Here is a 17,237-nt window from a genome sequence, read left to right on the forward strand (position 1 = left end):
CGTCACTTTCGGGTGCGCCTCCTCGTCCACCGTCGCGTCCCGCGCGTCTCCGCCAGCTCGCACCGCCTACGTCCTGTCCCGGGTCTCCCTCTGGGACTGTAAACCCGGTGAGCGTTCCCCTGCCACTCCGCCCTCCTGGGCGGGCCCTTGGCTGTAGCGCGGCTTGTGACTGCGCAGGAGGATTGGCGGACCCACGCCGGCGGCGAGCCGGGTCCCGGGGAAGCGCGGTCTCCCGCCCTTAGCTCCTGGCTGCCGGGGCTGGGGGGCTCGAACTCGGTCCTTCTTCCGCTGAGTCCCTCGCTCCCGCATGCACTTCCCCGCACTTAACCCTGCAGACCCTGTGGTTTGGTGTGGCATTGGGTCTTGACCTTTGAAATTCATGGATTAGATAACATTAAAAGCAGAAGAAATTTGGAGAATTAACAGAGTTGTCCCCTCTTTTTATTTTGCCAGGAAAAAGAAGACGTTTAAGGAGCTCGCCCCGTTTTTCTAAAGAAAGGCCAGTTTCATACCGAGAGTAAAAAAGGCACAATCTTGGAATAAGGGTGGGCACTTAATTTGCATATCACATTATAAAAGAATTAAGTTTATCGTAAGTAATGTAATTTTGTTGCATGCTGATAAAAACTATGAATTAGAACCACCCGGTTGGAGGGGTGGCTGAGTGGGTGGTTCAGTCAGCGAGGTTGAGGCTTAACTCATGTTAACTCGGGACTCCGTCATGTTCTCAGGGTCCTGGGATCCAGCCCCTCTTGCTCACCCTGGAGCTGGCTTCCGTGTTCTCTTTCCCTTTCCCTCCGTCCCTCCCCTCAGCTGGCTCTCTCCCCCTAAAAATAAATAAGTACATCTTTTAAAAAAACAACAACAAAAAACCCTTGAAAACCATTGATTTGGCCCTGGTTTTTGGAGCCAAATTTAGGTTATAAAAACCAACTGCTCTTTACAAAGTATTTTGGGGTAAGTCACCCTTTAGCAAACTATCCCACTTGAAAAATGAGGGTATATGAGAACTGGAGGCATGTTAAATGCATAGTTTACATTGCTTCATAAAAAATTGTGATCGTTCTCACTCACCTGCTTGCTTTCCGAGGTTTAAGGACCTAGAGGGCAGTCATCACACACACATGCCCTTTTATGTTAATAAAATCAAGTTTAGAATAATGTGGAAGAGGGGTGCTTGGGTGGCTTAATAGTAGAGCATGGGACTCTTGATCTCCAGGTAGTGAGTTCAGCCCTACCTGGGGCATAGAGATTCCTTAAAAAGTAAGTAAAAAGATGAAGCTTCTTAAGAAATAATAAACTGGAAGAAATCAAAAGCTCGACAATAATCACCACATGTACCACACCACACTACCCAAATTGTTTTAAGTAGGGGAGGTGATGTATTTTTCAGTTAGACTTAGAATAATACTCCTTCTCTGCTCATCACCAACAGGTGAATCCAGTAAATAATTTTTAAACTGATTTATTAATGACAAATATTAGTTTCAGTAGTACAAAATAATGATCGATATACGTATATGCTGAGATGATCACCTCAGTGAGTCCAGTTAACATCTGTCACTATATAATTGCAATTTTTTTTTCTAATGATAAGATTACTCTCTTAGCAACTTTTTGGATTATTTATTTATTTATTTTTTAAAGACTATGTTCTTTTTTTTTTTTTTAAGATTTTAAAAATTTATTTATATTTGACAGAGATAGATCACAAGTAGGCAGAGAGGCAGGCAGAGATTGAGAGGAGGAAGCAGGCTCCCTGCCGAGCAGAGAACCTGATGTGGGTCTTGATCCCAGGACCCTGAGCCAAAAGCAGAGGCTTTAACCCACTGAGCCACCCAGGCGCCCCAGCAACTTTTTTTATTTTTTTAATTTTATTTACTTACTTATTTGCCAGAGACCACACAAGCAGAGGGAGCAGCGGGCAGAGGGAGAGGTAGGCTCTGCACCAAGGCTGAGCCAGGAGCCTGATGTGGGACTCAATCCCAGGACCCTGGAATCATGACCCGTCAGCTGAAGGCAGACACTTAACCGACTGAGCCACCCAGGCGTTGCTCTTAGCAACTTTCAAATATGTAGTACATACTTTCTTTTTTTTAACTGTAATCACGATCTGCACATTAAATATCTATGACTTTTAAAAAATATTTTAAAAATTTATTTTAGAATGCACTTATATATGTGCATGCAAGAGAGAGAAGGGGATGGAGGGGGAGGGGGAGAGAGAGAATCTCAAGCCCACTCAGCGCTGAGTTCGGAGCCCAGGGCTTGATATTATGACCCTGAGATTATGATGGGATCTGAAATCGAGAGCCAGATGCTTAACCCACTGAGCCACTCAGGTGCCCCACTGTGACATTTTTGTAACTGGAAGAGTGTGTCTTTTGACTGCCTTCACCCATTTCCCCCCTTCCCCAAACATTCTGTTCTCTATTTCTATGAGCTCTGTTGTCTTTCTGGTTTTATTTTTATTTATAATTTTTTTATTTTATTTTATTTTTAATTTTTATTTTTTTAAAGATTTTTATTTATTTGACACAGAGAGAGAGATCACAAGTAGGCAGAGAGACAGGCAGAGAGAGAGGGGAAGCAGGCTCCCCGCCAAGCAGACAGCCTGATGTGGGACTTGATCCCAGGACCCTGAGATCATGACCTGAGCTGAAGGCAAAGGCTTAACTCACTGAGCCATCCAGGTGCCCCAAGATTCCATTTTTAATGACTGAATAATACTCCATTTTTCTTATCCACTCATCAATTGGTAGACATTTAGGTTCTTACTATATCTTTGGGTGTTGTAAATTATGCTGCAATGAATGTGTGGGTGCATGCCATTAACCCTTCAACAACATGGGTTTGAATTGTGTGGACCCACTTATATGTGAATTTTTTTTTTCAATAAATAAAGTATGATACTGTAAATGTATATTTTTTCTTAGGATTTTTAACATTTTTTTCCCTAGCCTAGTTTATAGTAAGAATACAGTAGATGATACATATGCCAACTATGTAACCGGTTGAGGGTTGGTGTGCCCCTAACTCTCACATTGTTCAAAAGTCAACTGTATATCTTTTTTTTTGGAGTTAATATTTCATCTTCTTCAGATAAATACAAAGAAGTGGAATTACTGGGTCATAGGGCAATACAATTTTTTTTTATTTTTTGAGGAACCTCCACACTGTTTACCATAGTGGCTGCACCAGTTTGCATTCCCACCAGTAGTGCACGGGGAGTCTTTTTTCTTCACAACCTAACCAACCCTTTGGTTTCTTGTCTTTTGGATTCTGGTCTTTCTGACTGGTAATGGGGTGATGTCTCATTGTAGTTTTGATTTTTATTTCCCGAGCGATCAGTGATGGTGAACATTTTTTCATGTGTCCCAACATTTTTTTCATGTTGGCCATCTGGATGTCTCCTTTGGAAAACTGTCTATTCAGGTCCTCTGCCCGTTTTTTAATTGGATTGTTTGGTTTTTGGTGTTGAGTTGCATACGTTCTTTATATATTTTGGATATTAACCCCTTTTTGGACATACCATTTGCAAACATCTTCTGCATTTACTAGGTTCCCTTTTCGTTTTGTTGATGATTTCCTGTGCTATGCAAAGCTTTTTATTTTGATGTAGTCCCAGTCGTTTATTTTCTGCTTTTGTTTCCCTTGCCTTGGGAGATATCTCCAAAAATGTGTTGCTAAGGGCAGTGTCCAAGAGATCGCTGCTTATGTTTTCTTTCAGGAGTTTTATGGTTTTGGGTCTCATATTTAGGTCTTCAATGCATTTCGAGTTTCTTTTTGTGTATGATGTAAGAAAGTGGTCCATCTTCATTGTTCTGTATGTAGCTGTCCAGTTTTCCCAACACCATATATTGATACAACTGTTTTTGCCCCATGTTATATTCTTGCCTCCTTTGTCATAAATTAATTGGCCATGTAGGAGAGGGGTTTATTTCTAGGCTTCCTCTCCTGTCCCATTGATCTATGTGGCTATTTTTATGCTAATACCATACTGTTTTGATTACAGTAGCTTTTATATCTTGAAATCTGGGATTGTGATGCCTCCAGTTTTGTTCTTCTCAAGATTGCTTTGGCTACTCCAGGTCTTTTGTGCTTCTACACGAATTCTGTGGTGGATGGATGTAGTAATATATGATTGTTGTGTTAATCTGCATTTCTCTGATGACTAAAGAAGTTAAGCATCTTTTCACATACTTACTGGCCAGATTCTTCTTTGATGAAGTGCTGTGTAAGACTTTGGTCCCTTCCTTCCCAGAGGAGATTTTTATTAAGTTACTTTTTTGATTCTTTCTTACCACATTATAGGCATACTTGGCTATATCCTTTGGATATGAATTCTTTCTTAAATCTATTGCAAATATTTTCTACTCTGGCTTGTTTTCCCTTCTATCAATAGTGTCGTTGATGAACAGAATCTACTTTCAGTGATACCAATTTATCAATCTTTTCCTTTGTGCTTGGTGTTCCTTGAAGTTGACACCATTATTATCAACCTGTTTTTACAGAGAAGTTAATTGAGGTTCTTGGCACTGGAACTCCAGAGGCCAGGACTACAGTGCGGTAGGCCTACGGCAGCGATGACTCCGCTTCCTGCGAGTGTGCCCCACATGTAACACGGCTTAGCTGCTGTCTCCTCATATTTTGAGCCCTGGATGCCTCACTTACCTCAACCTAGCCCTGGCCCTACCAAGGTCTTGAATTACCTCCCTACATGTATCACTGCTTTGCAGGCTAGAGCAAAATAATTCTAATTGGGTTCTTCGAGTTTGGAATTCAGGAGCTTGAACTAAGTTTTATTTCATTGGCAAATGGTCTTCCTGCTCCAGCTACTAAACAGGGTACCTGATGAAAGGTACTGAGGTCCCCGCTTACTGTGTTCTCCGTTTTCCTGAATAGGTGACTGAATTCGTTTCAGTCCTAGCAGAGTCTGAGACGCAGACGGTGTCCCATGACTGACTTAGGAGAATTTCAGGAGCCTCCCAAGAACTTTCAAGAAGCGTGTTGACTCGCGAGGGTGGGGAGGGTCCGCAGCTCCCGGGAACCCCCGCGGACTGGATGCTAAACTGGGCGTCGGCGAAAACCTGGAGTAAGGATCGCTGGGCCTGGGCGCGCGGAGAGTTATCCCGCCCTTTCCCGAACCTCCTTGCCGAGTCTTCGCCCCAGCTCAGGCAGGGCGCAGACTGAAAGTGGAAAACCGCGGGGCTGTCGGCCGCCCTGCGAGCCTCCTGCCCCGGGACGAGGTGAGTGGGAGGCTCTGGGTCTTTTCTATCTGGAGTGATACGTGGTGGGGACTGGGTCTCCAGGGCAAGAAACCAAAGGAGACTTCCTAGGGCGCACGGAAGCTGGGAAGCTGCCCGCCTGACTCCCAGCCGCAGGACGACTCCTCTTTGTGCCCAGAAGGGAGTGTGTGTCCGAGAAAGACGAAGTTGTGCGCTGAAAAAGAAGCCAAGTGTGTTTTTGGAAACCTTGGGCAGCCCTTTCCAGAGACACCGCCTGTGATTTAAACCCCTCAGGGGCAGGAAAAGCACTGGTGGGAGGCGGGGGATGCGCCCCGCAGCAGCCGGGAAAGGCCCGCGGGTCCCCGCCGCCGGCCACTGGGGGATTGCACGTCCCTCCCCTCCGCCACGATCTTCCCAGCCCGGCCAGTTCCAGAACACCACTCTGCCCTGGTGTATGGCGAATTGCATCCTTCTGCTCCACATCCTCGCTGAGAATCACTTGTTGCTGGAATGCTGTGCTGAAGTGATAGCGATTCTGACCTCCTAGCTATAGCGGGCGACGCGTATTTCGTGGAGAAAATGCCACGGGGGGGGGAGCCCTGAGGACGGCAGGCTTTCGTTATCCATACGCAGTCCATTTCTTCGTTATTCTTGCACCCGATTAGAGCTCATTTTGTGTAAGATGTAGAAAGAACATCGATGTGATTTTCATTTTCTGGGCATCTTTTAATGATTCTTGAATATGTAGCAGATGTCACGCAAAATGACTGTTTTCCTTAACATCACAGCTCCCAACAGACAGCCCTCTAATCTCTGCCACATCTCCCTAAAACCCGTGCGGTGACTTGGCTGGTTAATTTCATTTGCGGAGTGCATACGCTCTGGCTAGGTCCGGGGCAAGTTGGTCTTCAGAACCTCATTGGCCCTTCCTTTCCTCAACAGGGGACCACCAGAAGCTCGTGACCAATCTTGGGCTTGCTCCTGATGTCACACTACAACTAGGGCTTGTTTCTGGTCCATCCCGTGGTCTCTCAAAGGGAGGGCTTTCAGTTGGGTCCCGGCTATCCACATTGAATAAGCAACCCAGGTATTTGCACACCGAAGTGGCAGACCCACCAATCTAGAAGCACCCTCACCTCTATTTCAGAACTTTCTCTTCTCTCCTGCAAGCCACAGGCAATGTCCTTGCGTCAGAGGTTCATTAACATCTCCATTTTTGAAACTGCTGTAGTAACTCTTCCTTTGCTGGCTTCCTGCTAGATGGCAGTGTGTAACAGTGAATTAAACACACAGCCTTAACTGTTACTCTTATTATGGCTCATCTTTTATTCTTCATTAAAAAAAAAGCTGTTTATCCTACAAACAGTACATTTTTAAAAATTAAAACTAGGGTTAAATATAGAAAATAAACAAGAACATAGTTTGGACAGACAGTAATGTTATTTGCATATGTGTTAAGTGTTGCTCAGATGCAGACTTTTCTAACCCATGTTTAAATGCTTTCTAAATGCGGAATATAAAGTGTTGATTTCCATGGGAATGCAATACCTAATTCAATTACTGGCATTTTCCCATGAACATTATACTGTTTCTGAACATGGCGTTGTTAAACGTTAAAAAATATGTACATATATGAGTCTGTCTTTAGTTACAGTGTTTTTAAGATGTTTATTTCTTGGAGAATAAAATTTGAGTTTTCAAAAGTTAGTGCGGAATTACTAAAAAAGGAGAATGAAGATAAAGTAACGCTAAACTTGTTATATAGAAATATTTTATATTTACAGGACTCTTGGTTTATAGTGACTCAAATGGTCTTGATCAATGTCTCTTTACTGGACCAGTCTTTCTACAGTGGAGAGTTTTTGCTCCTGGGCAGTATTTGTGGGATAAGAAAGCTTCATTTTGGAACCCCAGGAGATCCCCTGGTCCAGCCCTTAGTCTGAAGTGTTAGTTAGCCCCACTGTGTTAGTGTTATCTAACATGTGCCTCACTCATGATTACTTAAGTGGTCAAAGCAGATGAGGGATTTCAATTCAGAGCTTTTGCCAGGTAGGAAGATTGTTACATCGTAGCCAAAAAACTCTTCTTGGAGAAAGAACAGTTACTAAGAAGACCTTAGAAGGAGAAAGATGAGAAAATCTTGCCCTTCAGGAGCTGGCTAAGTTCTTGGTGTGATACAGAATCTTCACAGTTTTGTGCCCTCACCTCCATTTAAAAAAAATCTGTTCCCTTTGAATGCTTCTATTTGGGGTTGCATATCAGTCTTTTTCTGTGTTTTGCTTTTTTTTTTGGTCTGAAATGTTTTAATTTAGTTTCTGCATTAAGTAGCACCACTAAATGAAGTTATATAATTACTGCAGAATTTGAATGCTTCAGCATGTCCAGAATTTAAGTGTTAAGAACGGCATCACCTTCGGTTCTACAATAGAGATGTGAAGGTCTCAGGCTGCAAATTCTCCCCCGCTCCCCATCCTTAATTACCAGCCTGGCCTCATGTGACTGCCAGTATCCCTTTATCTCTCCTTACTTATCAGTCTCACCTGAAATGTGTGCTTGGTAGAAGAGGATGGCCTTCTCAGATAATCTGCAACTCTAAGCACTCTAGTAAAAATAAATGCTAAGCAAAATATGAAGTCTTTTTTAAAAGAGTGAGGAAAATGAGCACCGATAAATGTCAGTAAAGAAAATTGGATGAGGGGTGCCTGGGTGACTCAGTAGGTTAAAACTTCTGCCTTTGGCTCAAGTCATGATCCCAGGGTCCTGGGATCAAGTCCCACATCAGGCTCTCTGCTCAGCAGGGAACCTGCTCCTCCCCCTCCCCCCCTCTGCCTGCCTCTCTGCCAACTTGTAATCTGTGTCTGTCAAATAAATAAATAAAATCTTTAAAAAAAAATTGGATGAAAGTGGAAACGAACCACAATGCCATGTTCACCAGGTGCCCAAGGAACAGGTGCAGGTACTAAGGAAGTCTTTAGCAGATTAAGTATGTCAGCTTTTTAGTGTTCAACTAGTGTTTTATATATATCCAATAAAACAACTTTAAAGAAATGTTCCTGAAAACTGCCAGCTTCCTGCATTCTTTCTGCTGCTGTGATGGAAACAAGCACGATATGGACCTAGATCTCCCAACTTGTTATTGGAAGGTGTAAGGCTGGCCAAAGCAGGGGTCTGGAGAGTCTAGGAGAATGTCTGGGATAGTGAAGGTGGTGTGGTTGTGCTAGGCATGGGTTAGGGCACAGAACAGGAAGCTACATTCCAGCAATAGTCGGAACAAAGGCTGTGCCTGGCGGAAGCTGGAGAAATAGGGCAAGGTCCAGGGAATCTTGTTCTTGGAGCTAATACATTTGATCTTTATCTTGAAATATGTGGGAAGCCACTGATGGATTGTAATCGGAGGAGAGAAATTGCATTTACATCCCAGAAACAACCCTACAGCCAGGTGGTGAGTGCAAGGGGTCAGACTGGTAGGAATGCCAGTTGTCAGGTTTTGGAGAAGCCAAATAGGAATGAAAGAGGAGTGTTGATGAGGACAAGTAGCTGGAGGGAGTGGTTGAAAAAGCTTCTGGAGAGCTGTCCAAAGCCCTCAAACCTTCCCTCCTGCCTGCCATCATCTGTCTTTCTCAGAACAGCAATGTTTAAGGGTTGTTGTGAGGATTTGCACATAATAAAATGAAAACATGCTTTGGGAGAGTCAAGCCTACTTGAGAGATTGCACCTGAGTGGGTATAATTTAAGCTTGGTAATTAGATACGGTTCTTTTAAAGACGCTCGCTGGTCTAACCTTAAGCTCTCTTTATTATTATTTTTTTAAAGACTTTATTTATTTGAGAGAGAGTGAGAGAGAGCAGGAGAAGGGAGAAGGTCAGAGGGAGAAGCAGACTCCCCAAGGAGCTGGGAGCCTGATGCAGGATGAGATCAGAGGACTGTGGGATCATGACCTGAGCTGAAGGCAGTGGCTTAACCAACGGAGCCACCCAACTGTCCCTTAAGCTCTCTTTAGACAGTCAGTTGCTTATTAAGGCCATCGATGCACAGGTGCCTAGAGGAAAGATGATCAAAGGAGTCTTCCCAGGGCTCCCAGCCCCGGCCTCACCTCTTTCCCCTGCCATGGGGACAGGGAGGGAGAGGCAGAGACACATGAAGTATCAGGGTCAGAAAACCCCATGCGTCTCCCAGGGTTACCTTCTCATTTTATATTCAGGGCAGAAATCATCTGGGTCCCATTTCTGAGACCCTTAACCCATACCTTGGACTGGCACTGCAAGGCTGAAATTTGAGGCTGGCATCCTCAGACTGCTAATTTGCTCTAAGATCCCTTCTCTGTCCATTTTAATTCAAAACAAAGTGGAGAAAGTTGAAATTATTTTAGGGTGAAGGTCTTGCTGGTTTTGATGGACTAGCGCCTGCAGGAGTGTGGGCTGGTCATGCTCAGCTTCAGACCCCGCTCTGGGCAGCAGATGGCCGGCCCCAGGCAGTGCACACGAGCCAAAAAATGCATTTCAGAAGCTCAGCTCTCGGGTCAAGAGGGTTGGATAGCCAGCGTCCATTTCAGATGTTACCTACCATGCTTGTCTGAACAGGCACATATTGCTTCCTCTGGGAAAGGAGTGTTCTGGGGCACCCTTTTGGCGGACTCTGAGGTTCACCCTGCAGGCAGTGGGGAAACAGGAGGGAGCTTTCCTCCCGGAGTCCATTGCATGGCGCTTACTGACTTTCACCACACTCTCTGCAAGCCCATCTGTCCCACCAGTGGGGGGACTGGTGACTGGCTGACAAGCTCCTTGGTAATTGATACCATAAATTAGATTGATGTGCACCAAGGTCTGGTTGATGGCTGCATGCTATAAATCGTGATACTGTCTATACTAACCTAGACTCTGTTCTTTAGAATAGTAGCAGGCTCGGTCTCTGAGACCTCACTATACCTCTGGCTTTAGGAGTATAACTAAATTGCGAATTTTTGGATGAAAGTCAGTGTGTAACCTTAAATTCCTCTGTCATAGTTCGTACGGTCATGTAAAGACTCAAAATGGCCCTACCTAGGAAGGACGCTAGGACAGCATTGTGGTAGCTGTAAAAATACCCCAAACTAGGTCCTCCCCATTTTCACCCTATCTTTTGTTTTCCTTTATTACTGGCCCTCTTGGACTCCTAACAAGCGGTCACTATTTCCCCCATCTCTTTCCTTTCCCATGAGCCTGGAGACAAACGACCTCATTTCTAGACCCACTTCAACCTATAAAAGCTGTGATCTTGGGCAAGGCACTTAAACTTGCTGAGGCTGGGTTTCCTTATTTGTGGGAACTGAGAAGAAAACCTGCCTCGCTTACTTTACAAGGTGGCTATCCATAAGATTGAGTGGAGTGATATATGGTAAAATCTTCTGAAGATGATAGAGTTTTATACCCACTTAAGGTGGTAATAATTCATTACCTAATCTGCATTACATTAATTACAGCTATAATAAATTGCTTTTGCATATAAAACAGAAATTGGATCATCTTCCTGTAACGCAAGGGAAAGAAATAATGACAGTTAACGTTTATTCTTTACTGTGATGAAACTGAAGCTTAGGAAGATTTAGTAACTTGTCCAAATTTATATTCTATGTAAATGACAGAGCCAGGATTGAAACCCTGAGTGCTAGCTCCACATTTTAGGTAGTTAAGAGCTACTAGCATCACCTGAGTAGAAGGGAAGGCAGTTTTCAGGTTCTTACAGATTTTTGTTATTTTTTTCTCTGGTTCTACCAGCTCACCAAGAGCGATTGTATACAGCTTTTTCTCTGGTGAAGGCACATAATCTGTGTTAGTATTATTGGGTGTGAATTTTATAGTCTCAAGTGTCAAAAATATAAAAGAATACATGAACCTCAGAATCTGAGTAGTTCCTGGTTGTTGTCGTACTTACCAAAGTTGTAGTGTTGGGTAAGTTAATTTACTTTCTTCAAATTGGGTTTTCTCATCCTTAAAAATGAGGACAGCAATTTTTTCTTCATAGAGTTGTGGGAGGATTGAATGATCTTATGCATGCTGGGCACTTAGGAAGGGCCTCGCTTACCAGAGGTCACTTAACAAATATTAGTGATCTCCTTTTCTTTGCCAAAGAGAGAGTGTTTCTCCTTTTGAAGTTCCAGTGGCTGAGGCAGCAACATACCTTATATGAATTCAGCTTTGTTTTACACTTAAAAGTATAATAAGAATGATAGTGAATATTTAAAAATAAGTTATCCAGTAATTATTGGACATTATGTGCCACACTCTGAAACAAGTGTCGTAGTACTCTTATCTCGAATATAATTCTCAATAACTTTCTGATTAGGCACCCTTATTATCTACATTTTGGAAAATGAGACTTTTAAATAAGATTTTTAAAAAATCTTTAAAAATAAGTTAAAAAATTTTTTTTTAATTTTTTAAAAGGTTGTATTTATTTATTTGACAGACAGAGATCACAGGTAGGCAGAGAGGCAGGCAGAGAGTGGGGTCGAAGGGAAGCAGGCTCCCTGTTGAGCAGAGAGACCGATTCGAGGCTTGATCCCAGGACCCCTGAGATCATGACCTGAGCCAAAGGCAGAGGCTTTATCCCACTGAGCCACCCAGGCGCCCCACAAATTTTTATTTATTTTTAAATATTTTATTTATTTATTTGACACAGAGAGAGCATGAGTGAGTACAAGCAGGGGGAATAGCAGTCAGAGGGAGAGGGAGAAGCAGGCTCCCTGAAGAGCCGGGGATGTGGGACTCACTCCCAGGATCTGGGGATTGTGACCTGACCTAAAGGCAGATGCTTAACCAACTGAGCCCTCCAGGTGCCGAGATTTTGAGAGGACGGTTAGACCAGCTGGGGAGTTGAGATTTGAATCCTGGCAGGCTGAGTCTAGAGCTGTTCTCTTAGTTACTATGGGTTGCAGAAGTTTCATGGGGAAAAGAGGAAAAACCCACCATTGGTGATGTCTGAAACCAAGATTCATTTTTTTTGCAAGGGACTTAGCCTGAACTTAAAAGTAAATCAGAGTAGATGCACGAGAGGGGAGCCCACCTTAAAGACTGGTATTTTTCACCAGGATTCCACATCATTTTTATATTTCTAATTATATCTTTGATGCTGTATCTGGGAGATGTACAATCAGATCTTAGAACCAGATGTTTGGGGTACTGTAAAACAGCGTAAGGAATGTTGATCCTTGGGGTGCCTGGGTGACTCAGTGGGTTAAAGCCTCTGCCTTCGGCTCAGGTCGTGATCCTAGGGTCCAGGGATCAAGTACCGCATTGGACTCTCTGCTCAGCAGGGAGCCTGCTCCCCACCCACCTCTGCCTGCCTCGCTGCCTACATGTGATTTCTCTCTGTGTCAAATAAACAAATATAATCTTAAAAAAAAAAAAAAAAGGAATGTTGATCCTTGTCTGAAACTCCACCAGGTCATTTGACCAAGACATTGGCTGCACAGAGCCTTAGGAATAAAAAGGGCATTCTTTGGAACTGTTTAGTTCTTTTCTTTTTTTTTTAAGATTTTATTTATTTATTTGACAGAGAGATCACAAGTAGGCAGAGAGGCAGGCAGAGAGAGAGGGGGAAGCAGGCTCCCTGCTGAGCAGGGAGCCCAATGCAGTGCTCAATCCCAGGACGCTGAGATCACGACCTGAGCTGAAGGCAAAGGCTTTAACCCACTGAGCCACCCAGGCGCCCCTGTTTAGTTCATTTTTAAAGCTTTTTGAAAAAGTCATGTATTTCAGGCAGATGGAAATCTTATTTCAGAACTTCCAGAGAATCATATTGTTCGCGCAACCCACTGCTTTGTTACACTTGCCACAGAAGACTGAACAAATGCATCAAAATTCCTTCTCTTGTGGTGGAAGAAGTTGTTTTCCTTAGGGAAAGTTTAGGTCAGTTGATCATGATTTATTTTCAAACCAAGCCTGAAACCTTTTATTTATTTTCTCCCTAATTTATATAGGAGTGGGTGGGTAATCTTGGTAGTTTTTTTTTTTTTGTCAGAGAGAGCTGATGCACGGGGGAAGTAGAGGAAGAGAGAATCTTTTTTTTCTTTTTTAAAGATTTTATTTATTTATTTATATAACAGAGAGATAGAGAGCACAAGTAGGCAGAGCAGCAGGCAGAGGGAGAGGGAGAAGCAGCGTCCCTGCTTGGGCTTAATCCCAGGACCCTGGGATCATGACCTGAGCTGAAGGCAGATGTGTAACCTACTGAGCCACCCAGGCGCCACAGAAGAGAGAGAATCTTAAGCAAACTCTGTGCTCAGCACAGAGCCCAACCCAGGGCTTGGTCTCACAGCCCTGAGATGGTGACCTGAGTGGAAACCAAGAGTCAGAAGCTTAACCAACCTAGCCACCCAGATACCCCAGTTGTGGGAATTTCTATTCCACTTTTCTACTCCTTTGAAACCTAAGCAGAATAAAGTGACTACATGTATGTGACTTGTGGGATTCAGTCTTCTGTTGGCAGAGAAAAATTAAGTGGAAACAATTTTAGACTCAGGACCTAATTGTAGACCTGCCACAGCCCTCTAAGGGGGTGTGTGACCTTGGCCAAGTCACTTTACCTCTCTGTTTGGTTTCCTTATCCAGAGTGAGGTATCTAGGATCCCGAAGGTTCCTTTTAGTTTTAAATTGTGAGGTTTCTGTGCGATAACCCTGAAAGACTAACGTGTATTAAATTTTCTGCACTATGGCTACAAAATTATTCATTTGTTACAGAATTTTTGGATGCCTTCTGCTTTGAAGACTCCAGCTGCTCTGATGATAGCTTAAGAAGACTGCATGCTGTTCCCTCTCGATGCCAAGCCAGGCCTGCGCAGAACCTCGGATCTCAGTCCTTCATGGAGACCAGGTCCCAGCAGGAATGACAGTGGAAGAAATTGGCACCCAGATGGTTCCTCCATATGAAGCTGTCTTGGGCTGTGGGCCGGCTCGAGAACACCTGGTCACCAGGCTAGCCCTCTGTCAGTCACCCAGGGCCGGGCAGCATGGTGTGGATTCAGAGGAGGAAACTTTTGGCATCTTGCCTATGCATCATGGCCACCGTCTTTCTGCTTGTCACACTCCAGGTAGCAAGAATCTGGGTTGCTTGGTGTCGATTCCTGAGCCACTCCGCCGTGCCCGCCCTCCACCCACCCCTGTTCTCTCCAAGGACTTTACTTTTCGCTTAATCTTTCAGAATGGGGGGGGGCAGTTCTCTGTCTAAGGCAGGGGAAAGACTTTTTTTGTCGAAAGATAAAACTGAGGTTTAGTGAGTGGGTGTGTCAGGTAGAAACCAAATCACTGAGTACGGGGTCAATTCGTGACTCTTGCAGGGTCCTGATTCTAGAAGAAGAGAAAGTAGAGCTCCATCTGTCTTACTGGATCAAATTTAGATGGCTTTCTCAAAGCCCCATATCGTGATGACTTCTGAAAGAGGGCATTCTTGAAGAAGCTGTGTGTATTCTAAGACTAAGGTCATCCATTCTGTGGAGCACAAGCATCCGTGTTAATATATTTGCCATTCTTGACATATCGTTCAACCAAGGACTGAATGTGGGTAATTTTTTGTTTTGTTTCTTTAAGATTTTATTTTTTTTTATTTTTTAAAGATTTTATTTATTTGAGAGAGAGAGAGAGAGAGAAAATGAGAGAGAGAAAGTATGAGAGGAGAGAGGTCAGTGGGAGAAGCAGACTCCCTTGTGAGTAGGGAGCCTGATGTGGGACTCCAGGACCATGACCTGAGCCAAAGGCAGTTGCTTAGCCAACTGGGCCACCCAGGTGCTTGATTTTATTTATTTATCAGAGAGAGAGGGCATGAACAGAGGGAGCTGCAGGCAGAGGGACAAGCAGGCTCCCCTCTGAGCAGAGAGCCCCGATGTGGGACTCAATCCCAGGACCCTGAGATCATGACTTGAGCTGAAGGCAGAGGCTTAACCCACTGAGCCTTCTAGGTGCCCCTGAATGTAGGTGTTTGAACTGCAGCATTTTCTAGTCTTCTTATCTTGCATTTAGTCGGTGATTCTAAAGTTCATTACTGATTTCAAATTAAAATAAAAATGACACAGCGATGGAAAAAGTATAGATATGAATCCACATATAGTGTAGACCCGTTCAAGCACCGGCTGTCCAACTGGAAATTCAAAACACTTTTAAAGATGATTTATGGATGTGCACAGTTCAGGTGTGGGGTTGATGGAAGCAGAGGTGTTCTCTGAGCTTTTTCCTCTCGATCAAGATTGAATGAGATAATGCATATAAAAGCACTTTGGCAGACGGGCTGGCGCTGGACTTCTACCCCCTTCTGCTGCCAGTTCGGGATCCTGGCTGGCGGAAATACTTGACCTCGTCTGTCTTGTGGGCGTCTAGGACCTGCTTGTGCAGGAGGGGCTGGAGTTCTCTACTCCCTGTGGGAAGTTACGAGAGCTTTGATCCTACTAGACAATTACTTTGGCACCTTTTCCAGTTATGAGGAATGGCTGTGTCAAAGCTAAGCACTTTTCTTTCTTTCTTTTTTTTTTAAGATTTTATTTTATTTATTTGACCGAGGGAGAGAGAGAAATCACAAGGAGGCAGAGAGGCAGGCAGAGGGGAAGGGAGAATCAGACTCCCCGCAAAGCAGAGAGTCCGGGTGCAGGGCTTGATCCCAGGACCCTGAGATCACCACCTGAGCCGAGGCAGAGCCTTCTGCCTGAGCCACCCAGGCGCCCCTTTTATTTCTTTTTTCTTAAGATTTAAAAAAAAAAATTGTATTTGAGAGAGCGAGAGAGAGAGAATGAGCAGGGGCAGAGGGAGAGGGAGAAGCAGACTCCCCTCTGAGCAAGGAGCTGATCTCGGGGCTCAGATTCAAGACTCCAGGATCATGACCTGAGCCAAAGGCTGACGTTTAGCCGACTGAGCCATGCAGGGGCCCCTAAGAGCTTTTCTTTTGATGTCATAAGACATTACCATGTTTTTGTTATGCCTGTCATTTCTGAGCTTCTGTCACTCGTGGGGGAACCACTGTCCCCCTGTGTCTGCTCTGCCTGCCCTGCCCTCTAGACTTCTGTTACCGATGACCTAGCTGTCCAGCTGTCCAGTGACCCAGACCATCCTGAAAGAAATAAATGTGGTTTTACAGGGAGGGGAACCCAGTATTTGTAGTAGACTTTACTTGGTGCCACAGTAGAAATTATTAGACATAGAAGACCTGTGTTAGGACTCCTTTAACTGTAATAAAAAGAAACCAGTTGGCTACTTATGATGAATTCTCCCTAGAATGCAGTCTTGAGTAAGAGCCAGATAATAGCCTGACTCTCATGGGATTCATTAAGAGAGAAAACTATTGGGGTGCCTGGGTGGCTCAGTGGGTTAAGTCTCTGCCTTCGGCTCAGGTCAGGATCTCAGGGTCCTGGGATCGAGCCCCGCATCAGGCTCCCTGCTCAGCGGGAGCCTGCTCCCCACCCCTCTGCTTGCCTCTTGGTCTACTTGTGATCTCTCTCTCTGTCTCTGTCAAATGAATAAATAAAATCTTTAAAAAAAAAAAGGGGGGGGAGAAAACTATTTCCAGGTACTCTATATGCCTATGAAATGCAGAAATGTAGCTGGCCTGTGTTTAGTAGAAGGAAGCATGCTTATCGGTAGACACTTTGTCAGCACCCCAGTCTCTGGAACTCGTGGGTATGTAAATTTACATGGCAGAAGGGCCCTTGCAGATGGGATTAGGTGAGACACTTCCAGATGAGGAGATTATCCAGAATTATCCATGTGAGCCCAGTGTCCTCCCATGAGTCTTTAGAAGCTAAGACTCTTCCATGGCTGTGGTCAGACAGAGATGTGACAATGGAATAAGCATCAGAGGGAGGCAACATTGCTGGGCTTGATGATGGAGAAGATGCGGTGAGCCAAGAGTGATGTGTGGCTCGAAAAGATAGGGAAGCAAGAAAATGCTGTCTCCAGAGCTTCCAGAGAAGACTGTGGTCCTGCTAACACCTTGCTTTTAGCTTAGTGAGACCAAGGTCAGCCTTCTCACCTCCAGAACTAGGCAATAGTA

The 17,237-nt window shown here is 44.3% G+C and overlaps 1 protein-coding gene across 8 annotated transcripts in view; it reads left to right on the forward strand.

Moving 5' to 3' along the window:
• Nucleotides 1-2: 2 nt before the first annotated feature.
• FUT10 (fucosyltransferase 10) overlaps nt 3-17,237 on the forward strand; it is a 147,423-nt gene continuing 130,188 nt past the window's right edge. For 2 of the 8 annotated variants that reach the window (XR_001180478.2, XM_013059298.2), the window contains exons 1-2: nt 4,908-5,249; nt 13,946-14,295. Coding sequence is in view for 7 of the 8 variants with exons in the window: in XM_013059298.2 (XP_012914752.1) it covers nt 14,215-14,295 (81 nt within the window). In the remaining variant the exon portion in view is untranslated. Of the gene's footprint in view, nt 108-453; nt 593-4,907; nt 5,250-6,170; nt 6,316-13,945; nt 14,296-17,237 lie in introns of those variants that run through there. The other 6 variants (XM_045071008.1, XM_045071007.1, XM_045071009.1 and 3 more) reach the window with 6 other exon arrangements.

This window comes from Mustela putorius, unplaced genomic scaffold (assembly GCF_011764305.1).
Source record: "Mustela putorius furo isolate JIRA1106 unplaced genomic scaffold, ASM1176430v1.1 tig00003976_pilon_pilon_pilon, whole genome shotgun sequence".
Taxonomy (NCBI): Eukaryota; Metazoa; Chordata; class Mammalia; order Carnivora; family Mustelidae; genus Mustela; species Mustela putorius.